The sequence below is a fragment of the Myzus persicae genome, unplaced genomic scaffold (genome assembly GCF_001856785.1).
Source record: "Myzus persicae strain clone G006 unplaced genomic scaffold, MPER_G0061.0, whole genome shotgun sequence".
Lineage (NCBI taxonomy): Eukaryota > Metazoa > Arthropoda > Insecta > Hemiptera > Aphididae > Myzus > Myzus persicae.
Genome location: NW_019102520.1, coordinates 1,022,515 through 1,039,315, shown reverse-complemented (window position 1 = coordinate 1,039,315; position 16,801 = coordinate 1,022,515). Strand labels below are relative to the sequence as shown.

At 28.3% G+C, this 16,801-nt stretch overlaps 1 protein-coding gene across 1 annotated transcript in view; it reads left to right on the top strand.

Annotated features, from left to right (window-relative positions):
- LOC111032379 (kinesin-like protein KIF12) overlaps positions 1–15,352 on the top strand; it is a 43,850-nt gene extending 28,498 nt beyond the window's left edge. The window contains exons 14-16 of the mRNA XM_022312678.1: positions 8,297–8,379; positions 8,441–8,530; positions 13,551–15,352. Of these exons, the coding sequence (XP_022168370.1) occupies positions 8,297–8,379; positions 8,441–8,530; positions 13,551–13,983 (606 nt within the window). The 3' untranslated portion in view covers positions 13,984–15,352. The remainder of the gene's footprint in view (positions 1–8,296; positions 8,380–8,440; positions 8,531–13,550) is intronic.
- The last annotated feature ends 1,449 nt before the right edge of the window (positions 15,353–16,801 follow it).

Sequence of the window (16,801 nt, the reverse complement as noted above, 5' to 3'; positions counted from 1 at the left end):
ATTATAGTTCTTAATTATCGTATTCCGCTCTAGTGTTGTCTGTTTGTTCAACTCATCACCAGGAAAATGTGGTACGGTGTCATGCCTATTACGGCATCAAATTTAAAAGAGATATAATAACTCATCGTAACAAAAATACGATTTTCCGTGGAAAACAAAAAGTTTCGAAAATATGGATCCATGGAAACTATATAGGTAATATAATTCTGGTATGAAGCGACAAAAAGTGGTCGACAAGGGACCGTTTGACAGTCATTGCGGGTTGGCCACACGATCGAGTTGGATTGTCCCGAGCATAATTTAACCAACCACAGTCAGTTGTACGTCCGCCTCGTGGGTGTCACTATAGTTTTATGGCAAATCTGAAAATGCCAGCACCAAAACCCCTGAGGTTATCCCAAAATAGCCATAGTATATCTAGCTTTATGGCGATGCTCGCGTAATTTAAATTCGCCATAGGCAACGGATAGCCTTATATTACCTATAGCTAAGCTGACTGAAGTAATTTTTCGGATAACTAACTAAATCTAGTACTCAAGTAGGTATTGTTAATATTTTGCAAATATTACATAACTCATGGGCGAACGTGGAGCCCATTTTCCAAAAAAACCAATAAATAGGTTAGGTTAGGTTGTCTCCGTGCACGACCTCGCTTACTTCGTTCGAAGACATGCGACATTGGTGAAAAACTGTTTACTATAATAATATTATTATATGAGTACTATTATAGATAAATATTATGGCTTTTAAATAAGTATTGCAGGAACGTGCGTAATCAAAATACTAACAATAATGAAAGAAAAAGCAGTAAAATTGGAAACAACAAATTACCCAACATAACAAAAATTAAATTAATAGTTCAATAACCATACAGTTTAATTTCTGAACATAAACTCAACGCGGTTGAATACAACGTTTTTAATTTTAATAACTCCAATATTGTGAATAAATTATAAATGTGAACTTCAGTCCTCAAAACATAATTATCAATTACATACACATTCAATGCAAACGCCGTAGAATCAACTTAAGTTTAATTAACTCCAAAAACTGCAATTTTGTTTTAACTATAACTATTAAAAACAAATTTTCTTTTCCTTAATTAAAAAGCGTTAACACAAATGACAACATTCTTCGTACGCAATTCTTATCTGTTTTTAATCACCACCAACTATTTTCGATTGTTAGATATTACTTTCATTAAGTTTTAAATACATAAATGTTACTTGGAATGATTGTAAAAAAAGATACCTACAGGTATCTACTGTGCAATATTTTGTTACAGAAACACTGAAGGGAAGTTTCAAATCAACATGTAACATTGCCTTTGTTGTTGCTTTTGAGTTACATCAACATCAACGGTACCGCTAATGTACACATTTTATAACGTCACATTTATGTTTCATTAACTCAATTGTAACGTGTTTTCAAACAATCCAATAACATCGTAACAACTACAATCTGATGTTATAAAAAACGTCCTAGTAGGTAACTAACACTATCTTACCAATACTTGATGTTACATAGATGTTATTTTCAGCATAAATGTATAATATATAAAATTATAAAATATAAAGAAAAAATATATACAAAAATAAACTCCCATAGATGGATGTATCGAACCCTGACGTTATTATTTGAAATCTACCTGCTAATTATAAGGGCCCAATAATCCTAGGCGTTACAATCTATCGGTTACCCTATTGCTTCACGATAGTGATCTAATTAGTGGTATTTAAAGATCAAAATTAATAAATAGTTATATACAGGGTGATCCAACAAGTATGCTCACCCCCTCCCCCTTTTTTCTTTAATAATGAAGTTTTACAAAATCTGATTTTCGGAATCCTTAAATATACTCAAAGACCATATTTTCATATTCTTGAGATTTTTTGTACCACTTAAGGAGTGTCCTGTGGCGATACAAACTTTTGTTTTTTTCAAATGGGAACCCTACTTTTTTACTGTAAATTATTTAGCGAATAATTTTTTTGAGAATTTTGATGTATTGAAATCAAAATTCCAACGAATAATTTTCTAGTTATTACACATTTTGTGCTAAGGATAATATAGTTTATAATAGGTAAAAATGATATGCTTACACAGTATACGTTGTTATCTATAGTCTATACACATAATATAAAATAATACGTCATTTTATATTTATTTAGTCAAACACTTAGGTAAATAACAAGTAAAATCCTTCTTGATTTGTTTAGTTATTTTTCTTATTCCACGTATAGAACTGTATTAGCATATCCCTATTATGAACTATTTTCCTTAGTACGAAATTGTCCAATAACTAGGAAATTTAGATTCAAATTTGTGGTTCAAATTTTGATTTCGATACATAAAAATTCACATAAAAATTATCCGTTAAATAATTTAAAGAAAAAAAGTGGGGTTCTCATTTGAAAAACAAAGGTTCATATCGCCACAAGACACTCCTTAAGTGGCACAAAAATCTCAAGCATATGAAAATATGGTCTTTGAGTATATTTAAAGATTCCAAAAATCAGATTTTGAAAAACTTCATTATTAAAGAAAAAAGGGGGTGGGCATATTTCACATTTGTTGGATCACTCTGTATATCATAATTATTGCTTATTACTCATAGTCTAAGTCTAAACAATACTATATTCATATTCAAGGGCGTGATAACAAAGGGGGTCACAGGGCTTGATGCCTTGATCTATGGAAGTCTTAAAATCAATTCCAAGAGAGAGCGAAAAAATGTTGCTCTTGAATACGGTACCGTGTTGGTAAACAAAAACTGTAAACCTATATATAATATGTTTGATGTAATTTCAACTCATACTAGCTAAGAAGACTGCAGATATACCTATCGTATAAATGCAGTAAAAAACAGTGCAATTTGAAATTTAATGAATCAATCTTTTTGTTACTCCAAGGCAAACATTATGCATATAGTCAAGGCATACTATACTTCAATTATATTAATTGGTAATTTCAGTTAATGGACTACCTATTCCCTTTTGATACTCATCATCAAATTATTTGCAATAAGATTCACTGGTTTTCAATTTTGAATCTATTCCAAGAAAAGATATTTGATTTTGTAAATATTTACCTTTTTTGCCTAACCTTTTTAATTACCAATCTTTAGTACATTAAATAATATTCCATATACACACAAATGGATACAAAATGTCTTCAATTGATTGAAGCTTTTGGTAACACAATGGGAAATACCAATAGGAAAACATTACCTGATATCCAATTCCTTAACATTTAAAATAGAAACTAAAATTGGTCATATCTGACTTTTGAAACTTTTTACAATAGGTGGGTAAACCATCAATATAAATTCCAATCTTTAAATTTTTGTGAGCTATATCCATCAGATATCTATTTGGCTAAACCTATCTAACTCTAAAACTTTTAGTAACGTATTGTCTGCTAAATTTTAAAAATAGTTCTCTCAAATTCATACATGTAATTATATAAAGCGATAAAAGCTACCTTAGAAATTGTGTTGTAACTTATTATTACATACAATTATATTCATCAGAAGCTATATGGCTTACTTAAAAGTAAAGACTAAATTTACATACTTATTGTTTTTTTCCAATGACTTACCTACTTTCTCAAGTTTACTTAGCAGGTACTTAAATAGTTACAAGTTTACAATACCCATAAATTCTGATACAGTTAAATCAATTTTGTTAATTAATTAATTAATTGTCTTAAACAAATATTTTTGTGGCTTAATAAATGATCAGAGTTATCACTTATCAAACTAAGTTCTACAATGAACCTAAATTGATTGCAATTAAATAAAACATTAAGTATCCTGGAGCCTAAAACATAAAATTAACAAAAAATAATAAACAAAATTGAGTTGAATTAATTTTAGAAAATAAAACGTTAAATTCTGAAACAGATTTTAAAGTTAAAATGTATTCACTTTTTATAGATAAAACAAATATTGAACTCAATAATAAATATTCTGATAATGAAAATCTGTTAATGGAAATTAGTGCATTTGGTCCACAAAATTTTAAATTTTTAAATGCAAGACTCATTAGACCATTTTTACCTAGCTATCTACTAGCTACATAAAATATATCATTATTATTATAATATATTGTAGAATCATTTATGTATGAAAGTATACATTGTTTATTGTTCGTAAATATTTTTTAATTATGCATTACCTACCTATGTGGCCACGTATAGGGACAGTGAAAAATATATTAATAAAATACACATTACACAACCATTCAAATTGGACTTTATGTAAGATTTAAAATTAGTATTTATTATTTTTTTATTTAATTGGTTTGGTATTTTAAATTGTATGATGTCTATTGTAGTTAGGAAATTGTTTGTTATTTTTAAATAGAAGTATAGGTCACAGCCTTAATTTATAGGTAGGAATAGGTCCAGCTTTTCAGTACCTAAGAAACAAAGATGGAGGTGATTATTGAGGTTTTAATGGTCAGTATACGACCTGCCTTCGATCTGAACAATAAACATAAATAAAATAAAAAACATTGACATTTAAAGTTATGATAATATCTATACAAGTAAATATAAAGAATAAGCTATGAACAATAGATACAATCAAATAACCTTTTAATAAACAAAAACAAAAAATAAATAAAACATATCCGTGTGGCCACAAAACAATATTGACACAAAAATAATATAATAAGTAAGGACATAAGTTTATTACTTTTTAGATATCCATTACTGTACATTAAACATATATGTACATTTGCATAAATAAAATTAAAAATACCTTAATTTAATACAATATAATATAATTTTTTTAATTAAAAAAGTACAAAAACAATCTATACATTAATGTTCTACAGTAGGTATTATTTTATAATAGTTTAAAATAATGGGAAATTACAAAATGGGACCCGACAATATAATATAATCATACTTTGTATACCTACTAATAAAGAATAGATTTTGCCATTTAGGTAGTGACTGATAAAGAAAAAGTTTTCTAAAAAATCAATCATATAAATTTAAAATACATATAAAATTGAGTTTAGATTTTTTCAATGTTATTTGAATCGTCAGTAAAAATATTAAGACAATTTAAAACACTTAGGTAAATGATGATAGTACTAAAAACCCGAGGAAGTGCCTCTACTGCATAGCAGAGTCAGGAGTTAAAGTGAGGGAAACGCAGGAGGACTCAGTTAGAGCCCCCTTTAACAAATTAGGATTTTGTACATTAGACATTATACATGAAATTATATATGGAGACACTAGTCTCCTTTGGAATTTTTTCCCACTTCAAACCTTAAGTAGAGTAGGTTTCGAGTGTACCACGTCAGTAAGTAGGTCTTTTAATTCAATGATAAATTATTGCATTCGAAAATGCCAATACTTTAATGAGTCTATGATTAGCACAAAATGAGCCTAAATATTTGGTGAAAATGGCAAGTCCATAGGCGTATTGTAGAATAGAAAATTGAATACAAGGTTACCCATAAGTTGTTTATATACAATTTAAAAAATATGGAAAATATACCGTCACAAGAGTTTTTATGAGTATTTCAAGTTACAATTTTGACGAACTTCATATAAATCACAAAAATTTGAGTATTATTGTGTGTTAAAATTCATGAAAATGTTTCTTTTATATCTAAGATGTAAAAATGTAATACAAAATTCCTCATGAGTTTTTCTACCAATAGCAAAAAAAAAAAGTTTACTAGAAAATCACATTCATTTTTTATGAGCGTTTGAAATTTTTAGACATTGGATATTCACACTTAAACTATCTATTTCTCTTCTATCAACTTTTGATATTTTGTTGTAATTTGTAAACGAATAACATTTCCCTCAAATACTTGTATTAGTATTTTCTGCACAGTACGTACAAGTACAGTACTACCAGTAAGGAAATATTTCCAAAATATTTTGTCACATTTTGAACTATATAAACATTTTCATTTTTCAATTTTTTCAGTTTATTTCTATTTATAGATGTATTACAAGGTTTCTCGTAACTAGTTATTATAGCAATTTAAAAATTAAAAAAGATACATGGGCGCAATTTTTATTAAATGATTGTGATTAACATAAATCCTTAAAAAGGTAGGGAGCCCCCAACAAATTACCACATTGAAAATTCTTAGTGGAGCTTCCTCCCCTCTCCCCAACATATTTGATCAACTTACGTCTATTTTCAGGTCCCTACTTGATTATTAATTTTGGAATTATGCAACAAAAAAAACAAAATTGATGTTTTTAAAATGATGCCTTAATCTCTTTTTGTGTAAAAATTCCCATTTGCTCTAATTTGTTATTAGGTTTTTCAGTTAATTTATAAGAGTACTGGTCATCTTTTGTTGACCTTTCTCCTCACCACCTCCCAAAGTACAAACAACATCCAATTTTCTAACAGAAACCACCCTTTAAGTTAGGTTTATTAAAAAATAAATGAAATAACACTCATCAACAACCAACGTATACATCTGTCAAAATCTTGAATAATTTCTGAATGAATAAGAATATTAGGTTTTGGCATTCACCTCAGCTCAGAATGTTGGTGTATATTGCACATAACTTTCTTTTTTATATTAATTTAAAAGCAATGATTTATTATTATATTACAAAAAATGATTTTATGGAGCACCCATATTCGTTATTTTCTTGATAAATTCTATAAAAAAAAAAAAATGTATAGAAAAAGATAAAAATGAACATTAAACAAAAAAAACGCAAGATATTTAAATCAATAGAGGTCATGTTCTATCTAAAATATATCTATTATTGTAGATTGAAATATCTGTAACAGGTAGGACAGGTAGGTATATAATATTATTTAGTATACTAGGAAAACAATTTTTTTTTATCTGTCTCTTTGGTAATCTCTATAAATATATAAAAATCTAGATTATTTATTTATAAATCTAATATACAAAATATTCAGGTTTTTTATTATTATTACCATAATTGTACTCAGATTGTTTTCATATTGGTGCAATCTGAATGGTTATTTCTATAAGTTCTAAAATATTAAATAATCCAACTAAATCATGGTAACTGAAAAATTATTCTGAAATAGCTTGATACAGCGGGACTTGAGAGTATATGACCTATGTATAATATATGGCTCTATAATTATATTTTTACAGCCTATACCCCAATAGAACATACTAAAAAAATACAAAACATAATAGTTGATTAAAATACTTTGAATGTACACTTTATAAACGTATAGTAATAACAGTAACCTTGTATATTATTATAATGTAAAATGATTATCCTTAAAGATAAAAATTAATTTTAAATTAATCTTAAAAAAATAATTTATATAGGTAGTCATAAAAAACTAAAAATTCGGTTTAATTAAAACATTAAACCACAAGCTATGAATTCTACATTTCAAAATGTTAAACAAACTGTAATATTTAACTGCTTTATTCGGTGATCTTGCAAAAAATAATAAAACTTGACCATAAAATACAGTAATAATTTGGAGAAAAAAATATACATAATTTATCTTATTTCTAAAAAAATGTGGATTTAACAAAAATAATTTTAATTTCAATATTATATTAACAATGTATTTAATTTTAAACAAGTGTTGTTGGTATTTAGAAGAGATATATTTTTTAACTTTTACAATATTCTTTACAAATTTATAAAAAACTAACGACAACCATAAAACAGTGGTGAAAGCACTTCATCAAAAACGTTTTAACCAAGCTTTGCTTTGAATCGTTTTGCAAATACAATGGTGTACTTTAGGTATAGTTTTCAAATTTAAAATAAATAATATACCACTTTATTATACACTCCTCTTCCGTGAAAAATGTAGCAAAACGAGTGCTCAAGGCCTGTCATCTGTATTCTGTATCCAATCTAGTTTTTCAGTATTTAACATTTTAAAATTAAATTTTCATTCACATAATTTCTTTTTTTTAAGTAAAAATGTCACGTTTCCTTAAGAGTTAAGAACTGTACTTCTTTAAAAACTGATGAATGACAATAAACTTATAATACTTACATAGTTATGTGAGTCTTATATTTATATTTCATATAAATGACACTAACAAAGCTCATATTGAATAACTCATGAATGATAGAGCTTATCCTTAATGGATCGTTGAGCTGTAGAAGAAAAAAACAGATACGAATAAAGAAATTATATATACCTCTAGTACATAAACGTGTAAATTATCCCACATAATTTCATAAAACTGCTATTGTTATGATTTCATACATAATATAGAACAAATTTTGTCAAACATATATTGTTATTAATTTAAATTTTAAATTAAATATAAATATTATGTTTCAGGAAAATAATAAATTGGGAAGAGAAATAATAGATTTACCTATGACCTATCAAAGAGAAATAGACAAAAAAGGGATCGGAAATACGTATGATTTTAAAGTGTTCGTTATTTTAAAAATAACATAACCTACGTTTATTATTTTTTAGTAAAAGTAATTTCGTGGGCTCTTTCAAGAACCGAAGAAAAACATCATCTGATAGTTGTAAAGCACCGTCAAAACCAACTTCAACTAGAAGGTGAAAAAAAAATTAATTATTACATAAAAATCCATGTGATCGTAGCGAAAATATTTATTCGTCTACTTGATCATGATGTATGATAGTTTCACATTTATACGCGTAATGACGAACATAAAAAAGTCTTATATCATATTATTCAAAGTAAAGTAGCTAAATAATTGTCTGGACTGTTTCATATAAAATTAACATATCAACTGGAATCCCCACAGGAATTCCAGTAAATAAGTTTTCATTGAAAACTTCAAAATTTACCCGTCTCATTTAATTAGTCTTGCAAAACTTTCTAAAACTAAAGTAGACAAGTTTTCAATAAAACCAACTAACGGCTTCTAAGGTTGCAAGCATAGTAGAACTCGTATGTGATGCCATTGTTTAAAATGCTAGTTTTATAAATTATAACTAGGCTCAAAGAACAATTGTTGCAAAAATTGTGTTTGGGGGTTAGGTTAATACACATTAATAATGTTTATAGCGTCAAAAGTCCATATAGTTTATTGATAACCGATACTTAACATCGCTTGTTAACGAGGTTTGACAAGTAAATAGGATATATATGTACGGTTGGTGTAACTATTAATGTAACATCGTCGGTTGTAAGCAATTTATAGGTCATTTCATTTTGGCACAATATTCATAAGTACTTACACCGTGTGTATACAATTATAATAGTTGATTATATATTTCAATAAATTGGGACGAAACGCAATATTAGAATAATGTACTGACATATTTTTAAAGGAGAAACAATGATAGGAAATCCACCAGCTACGATTTACTTGAATAAGGTTCATATCGAACACGCAATAAAGTAAGTTACAATTTAACGAAAAGTATTTTCAGATAATTTGTGTGCATAAAATATGTACGGAAGTCTATATGTCTACTAGCTACCTGCATTTCCATACACATACAACCGACCTAGCGTTTTCGAAATATATTATGTACTTAAGTAAATTGGCATTGGACTAAAATTATAGGGTTAAAAGAACTATATTAAATTGGCAATAAAACCGTATATAAATAAATAGCAACACTTCAAATGACCGACCATTAATTATTTATACTTATCTACAGCCAAATTGAACGACAAACACAGATGGTTATAAATTAAAAATATTTTAATTTGATTTTGGCCCTTTTGTACCTACGTGAATACGTGATAGTGTAATATCGAGTACATAGTTTACAAATTGCTTTACCAATACTAAATAATTACCAATGCATTACACGTATACAATAACCACAAACTGATACACGCACAACGAAAAACACATATTAAATCTTATTATTTTAGTAAATCTATGAATGTTATTGTCATACTGATAACGAATACTGTTTTACAAAATAAATTTTTTTTGGGTCTAGGCCAAAATAGCGAAACAATTTACCGCGAATGTAAAAATCGCAAATTGATAATAGCGTAAATAAAAACAGCGAATTTTAAAATAAGCGATCATGCATAATAACGAAACTTAAAATTAGAGCAGTATAATGCTGGAGAACCACCAAAGAAAAAAAAAGTACAAGGACTGTAATAAAAGAATTCATGCATTAGTTACAAATTATATATTATTATTACTACTATAAATACTTATTATTAGAATTTAACGATATTATAATTTTTAATCGAAATAAATTTTATTCAAATTTTTATCAGACAGATGTTTCTTTCTTCGCTAATATGTATTTTCGCTCTTTTTTACAATTCGCTATTTTTATTTACGCTATTATCAATTCGCGATTTTTACATTCGCGGTAATTGTTTCGCTATTTTGGCCGGATACCAGTTTTTTTAATTACCTAACCTTTAAAATTATTCCAACAATCAAAAGCCCTTTAAGATATGCATTATTTTCATTATATTTATTTGACTCATATTTTATTATAATTTATAATCAATAATCATCACTATTAAAAATACATTTTAGATTCTGAGCAGAGCGATGAATGTATTGATTTTACAATGATTATATTTATTTATTTATTTACATTTTTTTTTTGTGTCTGTCATCACGGTTTCGAGCAGTAAAAGTGCTTCGATTTTCTTAAATAGCAGCTTTTCTGGTAGGAAAGTGAATCTAGTTGGTGCATTCGGGAGATCAAAATTAAAAAACTCCCAATAGTTTTCAAAAGCAACAGGAAAAATGGGAATTTTTACGTAAAACCATTGTTCGAAAAAATCGATTTTGGTTTTTAGTGTAACTCTAACAAAAATAACCGTAGATACATGAAATTTTCAATGAATATTTGTGTAAGCATTTTCTGTACACCATACAATTTCCAAAATATTTTGATTTGTGTTAAACTATTTATAGGCATATTACATATTCAGTTATTATTTGTTTTTTTTAACTCAAGTCGATAAAAAAGTTTTCGTTCTTTCAAAAGACTTGAAAATGTAAAACAAGGTTCCTTGTAAGTTGTTATTAATGAAAATTCAGAAAAAAGTTGAGCGTAAATCCACAATAATTTTTTATGAACGTTTAAACTTAGAATTTTGATGAAAATCGTAAAATCACGAAAATTAGCAAATTATATTTAGTTAGAAATTCATAAAAATGTTTCTATTCATATCTAAGTTTTAAAAATTTAATACAAAATTCCTTCTAAGTTTTTCTACTTTTATCAAAACAAAAAAATGTCTGCCAGAAAGTCAAATTTAATTTTTATGAACGTTTATAGTTGAAATGTTTACAACATTGGATATTCACTCGATTTCTTTTGTATCGATTTTCTTATTTTGTTGTAACTACTCTAGACATTTGAAATATACACCAAATGTTAATTTCATCAATTCATATACTTGATCGAATTTTCAAAATATTTTGACTCGTTTTAAGTTGTAAACGGACACTTTCAATTTTTTTTTTTTCTATGAATATCAATAAAATTTTATTTGGAGGGTCAAAAAGCATGAAAATTTAATACAAGACTCTTGATCACTTGTAACAATAGAAGTTAAAAAATATTAAAAATATATAGGCACAAATTTTTTTATAAGCATTTAAAGTTCAAATTTCGATAATATATATCAAATTGAAAATGATTTTGTAGTTAAAAATGTATAAAATTTTCAATTTTTATAGCTAAGGATTCAACATTTAAAACAAGGTTCCACTTAAACAGTTTTTTCCCTAACTAAAGAATCTAAAAATATATGAATAAAGTTATTTTTTTACAGATATTTTAAGTTCAAATTTGGATAAGATTGCATATTTACACAAATAATGAAATTACAACAAAATAATCATTTTGTTGTAATTCGGTTCCATAACAGCCCAATTTTACATAATTATATTTAATATTTTTCCAGCTTCACTGATAATTTAAGAATAATATGAATTGAACTACCGGCTACTATATTTATAATAAGTAAAGACAATATAAAATATCCTAGACTGACATAAAGTCTCCGCTCAGAATCGGTTTTCGTATACAAATATATGATATCATTGAATTCAAATTTAATACCATCCATTACAGCGTCCTCCTAGACACCTAATGTACAGCAGAGCGACATTCACTTACCCGGTTTTTTCAAAGTATTATTACTAAATATTGTATCGAATGGCCATGTTGTGAATACAATTTTATATAATTTGATATTTTATTTTTTTAGGAAAATCAAAGTAACCCTAAAATGTTAAAAAAATGAATGCAAATTTATAAATATGGCCATCAGTATTAAGCCATTGGGTAATACTGTAATAGACGAAACTTATTTTTTTTTTGTTACAAAATTACAAATATTTTTATACATACATTTGAAGCTGGCGACAAGAATTTATCTGAACCCTGACATAATTAATTTCAATAGTCCTATATTCAACACCAGACTTAACCCCTACATGACCATCCTACTGTGCTTCAAAACGTATACACACCTGTCTATATGTCTATAATAATCCGATTTACCGGTTAAACTAAGCAATAATTCAATTTTTTTATTTCAGGTTTGCGCTTTTATAAGAATTTAAATCTGCACTTATTTTCAATGATATAGTAACATAAACCAAACTATAATCCGTAGAACAAATACGTACTAGGGTACTCTACACACAATGTATATTGTATAATTTGTATAGTTGCATACGATGTATGTAATGTATATTTTCACATGACTGTACAAAAATACAAATTAAAGTAAAAAGTTCGAATGTTCGCCAAAACGAGTTAAGCCCAATTTATAAATTACCGGTATGTTCAAATCGAGCTGGGATATAAATTAACACAATAAAAACACTATCGTGAAGTCGGATACAAATGTAAATGAAAAAACAATTGATAATTTACTGGATTAAATTATTACTATTATTTCGTGACAAATAAACACGAACAAAACAATTCCATCATTTTGATCCGTTAAAATATTGCCAGCAATATTATACTATCTATTAAACCGATTGACAGTGATAACTGATAAGGATTAAATTATTTTTAATTACTTAGCTGATAGTCAGCCGTCAGAGTTAGATTAATTTTTATTTTGCTAAATGCATTAATTTTAACGTAATATTATGTATTTCATATTTCCGTAGTCATTTTGATTGAAACTCGTCCACTCTACTCTGCACCATTTCCTGTCCTAATGGATAGTCGAGGAGTGGCCCCGTATAAGCCATTTAACCTCACTTCGCATTACAAAACAATAGTGGTTTTTAAGTATATCCTCATACGAGTCATACGTGAATTGCGATCCATAATGCGATTGCCCAATGGTGTATAATGTCCATCATATAATTGTTTACAAAATAAAGAATAAAAACAATAACAATCACAATCAGAAAAAAATTACTGTCATGATTTGCAAAACATACTGAGTGAAGGGGGATCTATAGAGTTATATAACTTCAAATCGCGATTCCGATCTTTACAGCTTAAGTGACGAAAATCAGAGGAACGATCATCAGCACCATTGGCTATATTATATCTAATGCATGATAAAATAACGTTAGTAAAGTCTATTTTATCATTAACATAAAGCTTGTAATGTTTTTGTTTGTGCGTATTATCAAAGACCACCGCCAACGGTTGACCGCGTACAGTCTTCGACTATGGTTGCCGGGTCTTACAACATATTCGACGACGGGCTCAACTCGGCTGCCTCGACGCTCGCGTCCATCGTCAGTCGGCAAGCGTTTGACATACCGCAGGCGGCCAGAGACAGCGGTGGAGGTGACGACATCGGCAGTGCGGTTGACCGACGGAGCGCCGGCGGCCGATTTTCTCTGCCTGACATCGCAGGTCCCGGCGACGGCATCGAAAGTGAAGTGCGAGCGAGGCGGGACAGCGTCGGAAGTGGCGTGCGGACGCGGCGGGACACCCATCCTAGAGGCCGCGACCCGTTCGGAAGTCCGGTGACACCACAGACGTACAACGGATTCAGGTACAATGCTGGTAATACTCGGGCTGCCGCCGCCGCCATCAAAACGGCCGCCGCGTCCGGTTGAGAGAAAGGCGCCGCAGGAATTGCGTGGACTTCAACGGGGGTCCCATCATTCCATCGTAAATAATTGATCGAATATAATTGATCGTAATAAAAATTTTCCGAAACAATATTTATCTCAACTTAAAACCATGTATAAGGATATTCAGGTATTAAGGCATTAAAGTACAAAGACCAAAGCACAAATGTACCTACAACTCTATATTCCTCTTATTTGATGAGTGAAGTGAAGTTTGCCGAAGGTCAACCGCCCTCTCCATATCCATTCCTCGTAAGCACTCATATTAAATTAGGCTTTGAGCTTGAAAAAATATCAAAGTTATTTTTATTGGTTAGACCTTATAGCATCTATTTAAGTAGGTATATTTTACCTATTTTTGTTATACCAAGTATTATATAAAGAGTAAAATTGTATTTTTTATCGATTAATTTTCTAACTTCGCAAAGTAAAAAAAAATGTTAGAAATATTACTTGTAAGTTGTAACATTAAGTACGTTTTTCTATATTGTCTCGACTTAACGAGTTATAATAAATCGTGAGCTTGTGCAACCCTAAAAATCGTATTCATACCTACCATATTATACGAGTACATTGGTATCAATGTTAAGTAGGTATATTATTATCTGTTCACCGTCCACTTTGTACTGAGCTCAGTTACGATTTCATTCTAACAATTCTATACCGATATGATCACTTTTTAGAATTAGTTAGAAATGCTCCAATATTTGTGACAAATTACGATAGTATGTTTGTAGTGTGAACTGTGTAGGCCATACGGGTTACGCATAGAATGACAAGTATATCCTTGGCTCGGTTTTTGTTTGTCAAAACTTCAAGTGCATTTCCAGCATTTTTACCTCGTTTGTCAAATTTATATTATTACATTTCGTACTTACAATAACATTAGTCAAACCCATATGGTAATAATACGATTATAAAAATATAATCAAAAAATAATGTTCAAAACGTATAACAAAAAGGAAAAAATGTATAGGTATACCAACATTTTTTTTAAATTTACTTTCGTATAATTTGCCGCTACATTGGCCGATTGTTATCATAGAATATTCTATCGATTTATCCAAAAATCTAAAACCAATATATTAATATAATATGTAGTACTAATTTTACTTGTATAGGATAATAGGACGCTTGAATTTTCTACTTTGCTCTTATTCCATGCTTTATTGTATACTATAATAACAGCATGTATTATGATAGTTCCCTATCAAGTCGCATGTTATACTTTAATAAATAATAATAATACAACTTATACAACTACCTGATTCCTAACTCCTGACACCTGTATTACCTATTATTTAATATGTAACATTGTATCCGAATTTTTTTCAATCTTAATCAAAAGTAATATTATCTTGATTTTTAATTATAAGTAATTTCATCCAGATGCTCTCGAGAGCTATGCACCTCCCCTGGGCCCTGACCAAACCTTATATTTAATATTAAATGTATATATTTTTTAACACGTCGCGTTTTCTATTGTTTACTGTTAATTATTATACTACATAGGTGCCTACTAAAAGCATTCATATTTTAGAATAACCCGCATCTTCCTCTCTTTACATTCCTATATAAAATAGTATGTATTAATATACTTTACATACCTAAGTATAGTATATATCTCATCAAATTATTATGTACAATGTTATTTATAATACAAATCGTTCTTCTGTAAACAAAACTTTTTTGTACAGTTGTTGTTTTATTATTATATTATTTTTTAACTGGTGTACTACAGCGTTAAGTGTTTTTTCAACGTCACTTCTGGTGGTGGAATCAGGTGTATAACCATGGGTAAAATTTTAAAAGGTAATTTTAATTATTTTACAATTGAAATATGTTAAAAAAAAATTATCATAACGCCTATAAATTATGAAATACCGGTATTATTATTCTCTACATCAGTGATGCAGATAGTAGGTTGAAAATTTAACATATCCTAAATTCCTAACTTACCAAATTCCCTATCCATATATAATTATTATACATGACCTTAATTATTAGGTATTGAAATGAATAAAAAAAATATTTGATGAACTACCGAAAAATGGACTCAATACTGGAAAGACACCGAAACCAAAAAATAACATAATATAAACTATAAAGTAGAGTCGAAAGTGTGCATTAAATGTAAATAGGTACTCAAACCAAATGTGAAGTTAAACGGTAGTAAGAATACAGAAAAAAATTACTTATTTGGTTTGGTTTTACGTCAAAATTGAAATAAAATTAATCAATGAAACGACCAACAGGCAACAATTATAAAACAATTAATAGTAAAACCCAAAATGTCAAATAATAATAAAACTCACACCTACTCCAAAGTTATCATACTATATCTGACAATAGTATATGGAGTGCCGTTGTATATTTTACATATAATAACTTCAAACATTGGGGAAGTTGAATATCATCGTTATTCGTCGGTATTATAGCTTTCTGAATTTTCCTAAACTAATCTAATATTATAATAGATCCTTAGAGTTCGTTGGAAAAAATCTAAACCAACTACTGAACGGTTTAAACTATTATTAAATAACATTGTTCGTGTGGACGCGGCTATCGACTCATATTATATATACGAGTATTAGCGAATAGCAATTTTAACATTTTAAAGTTTAAGCTCATTATAACTGTAAAACTCAATAGATAATCTGATAATATAATAAATTTTGAAATTTATTGTCGTCGTTTACAAGCCTTATCAGTTGTCCTTATATGTATATAAAAATACAATTTTCGAAAAAAGTATAAGATTTATATATTTTATTATGATAAATATATTAAATATTCCCAGAGA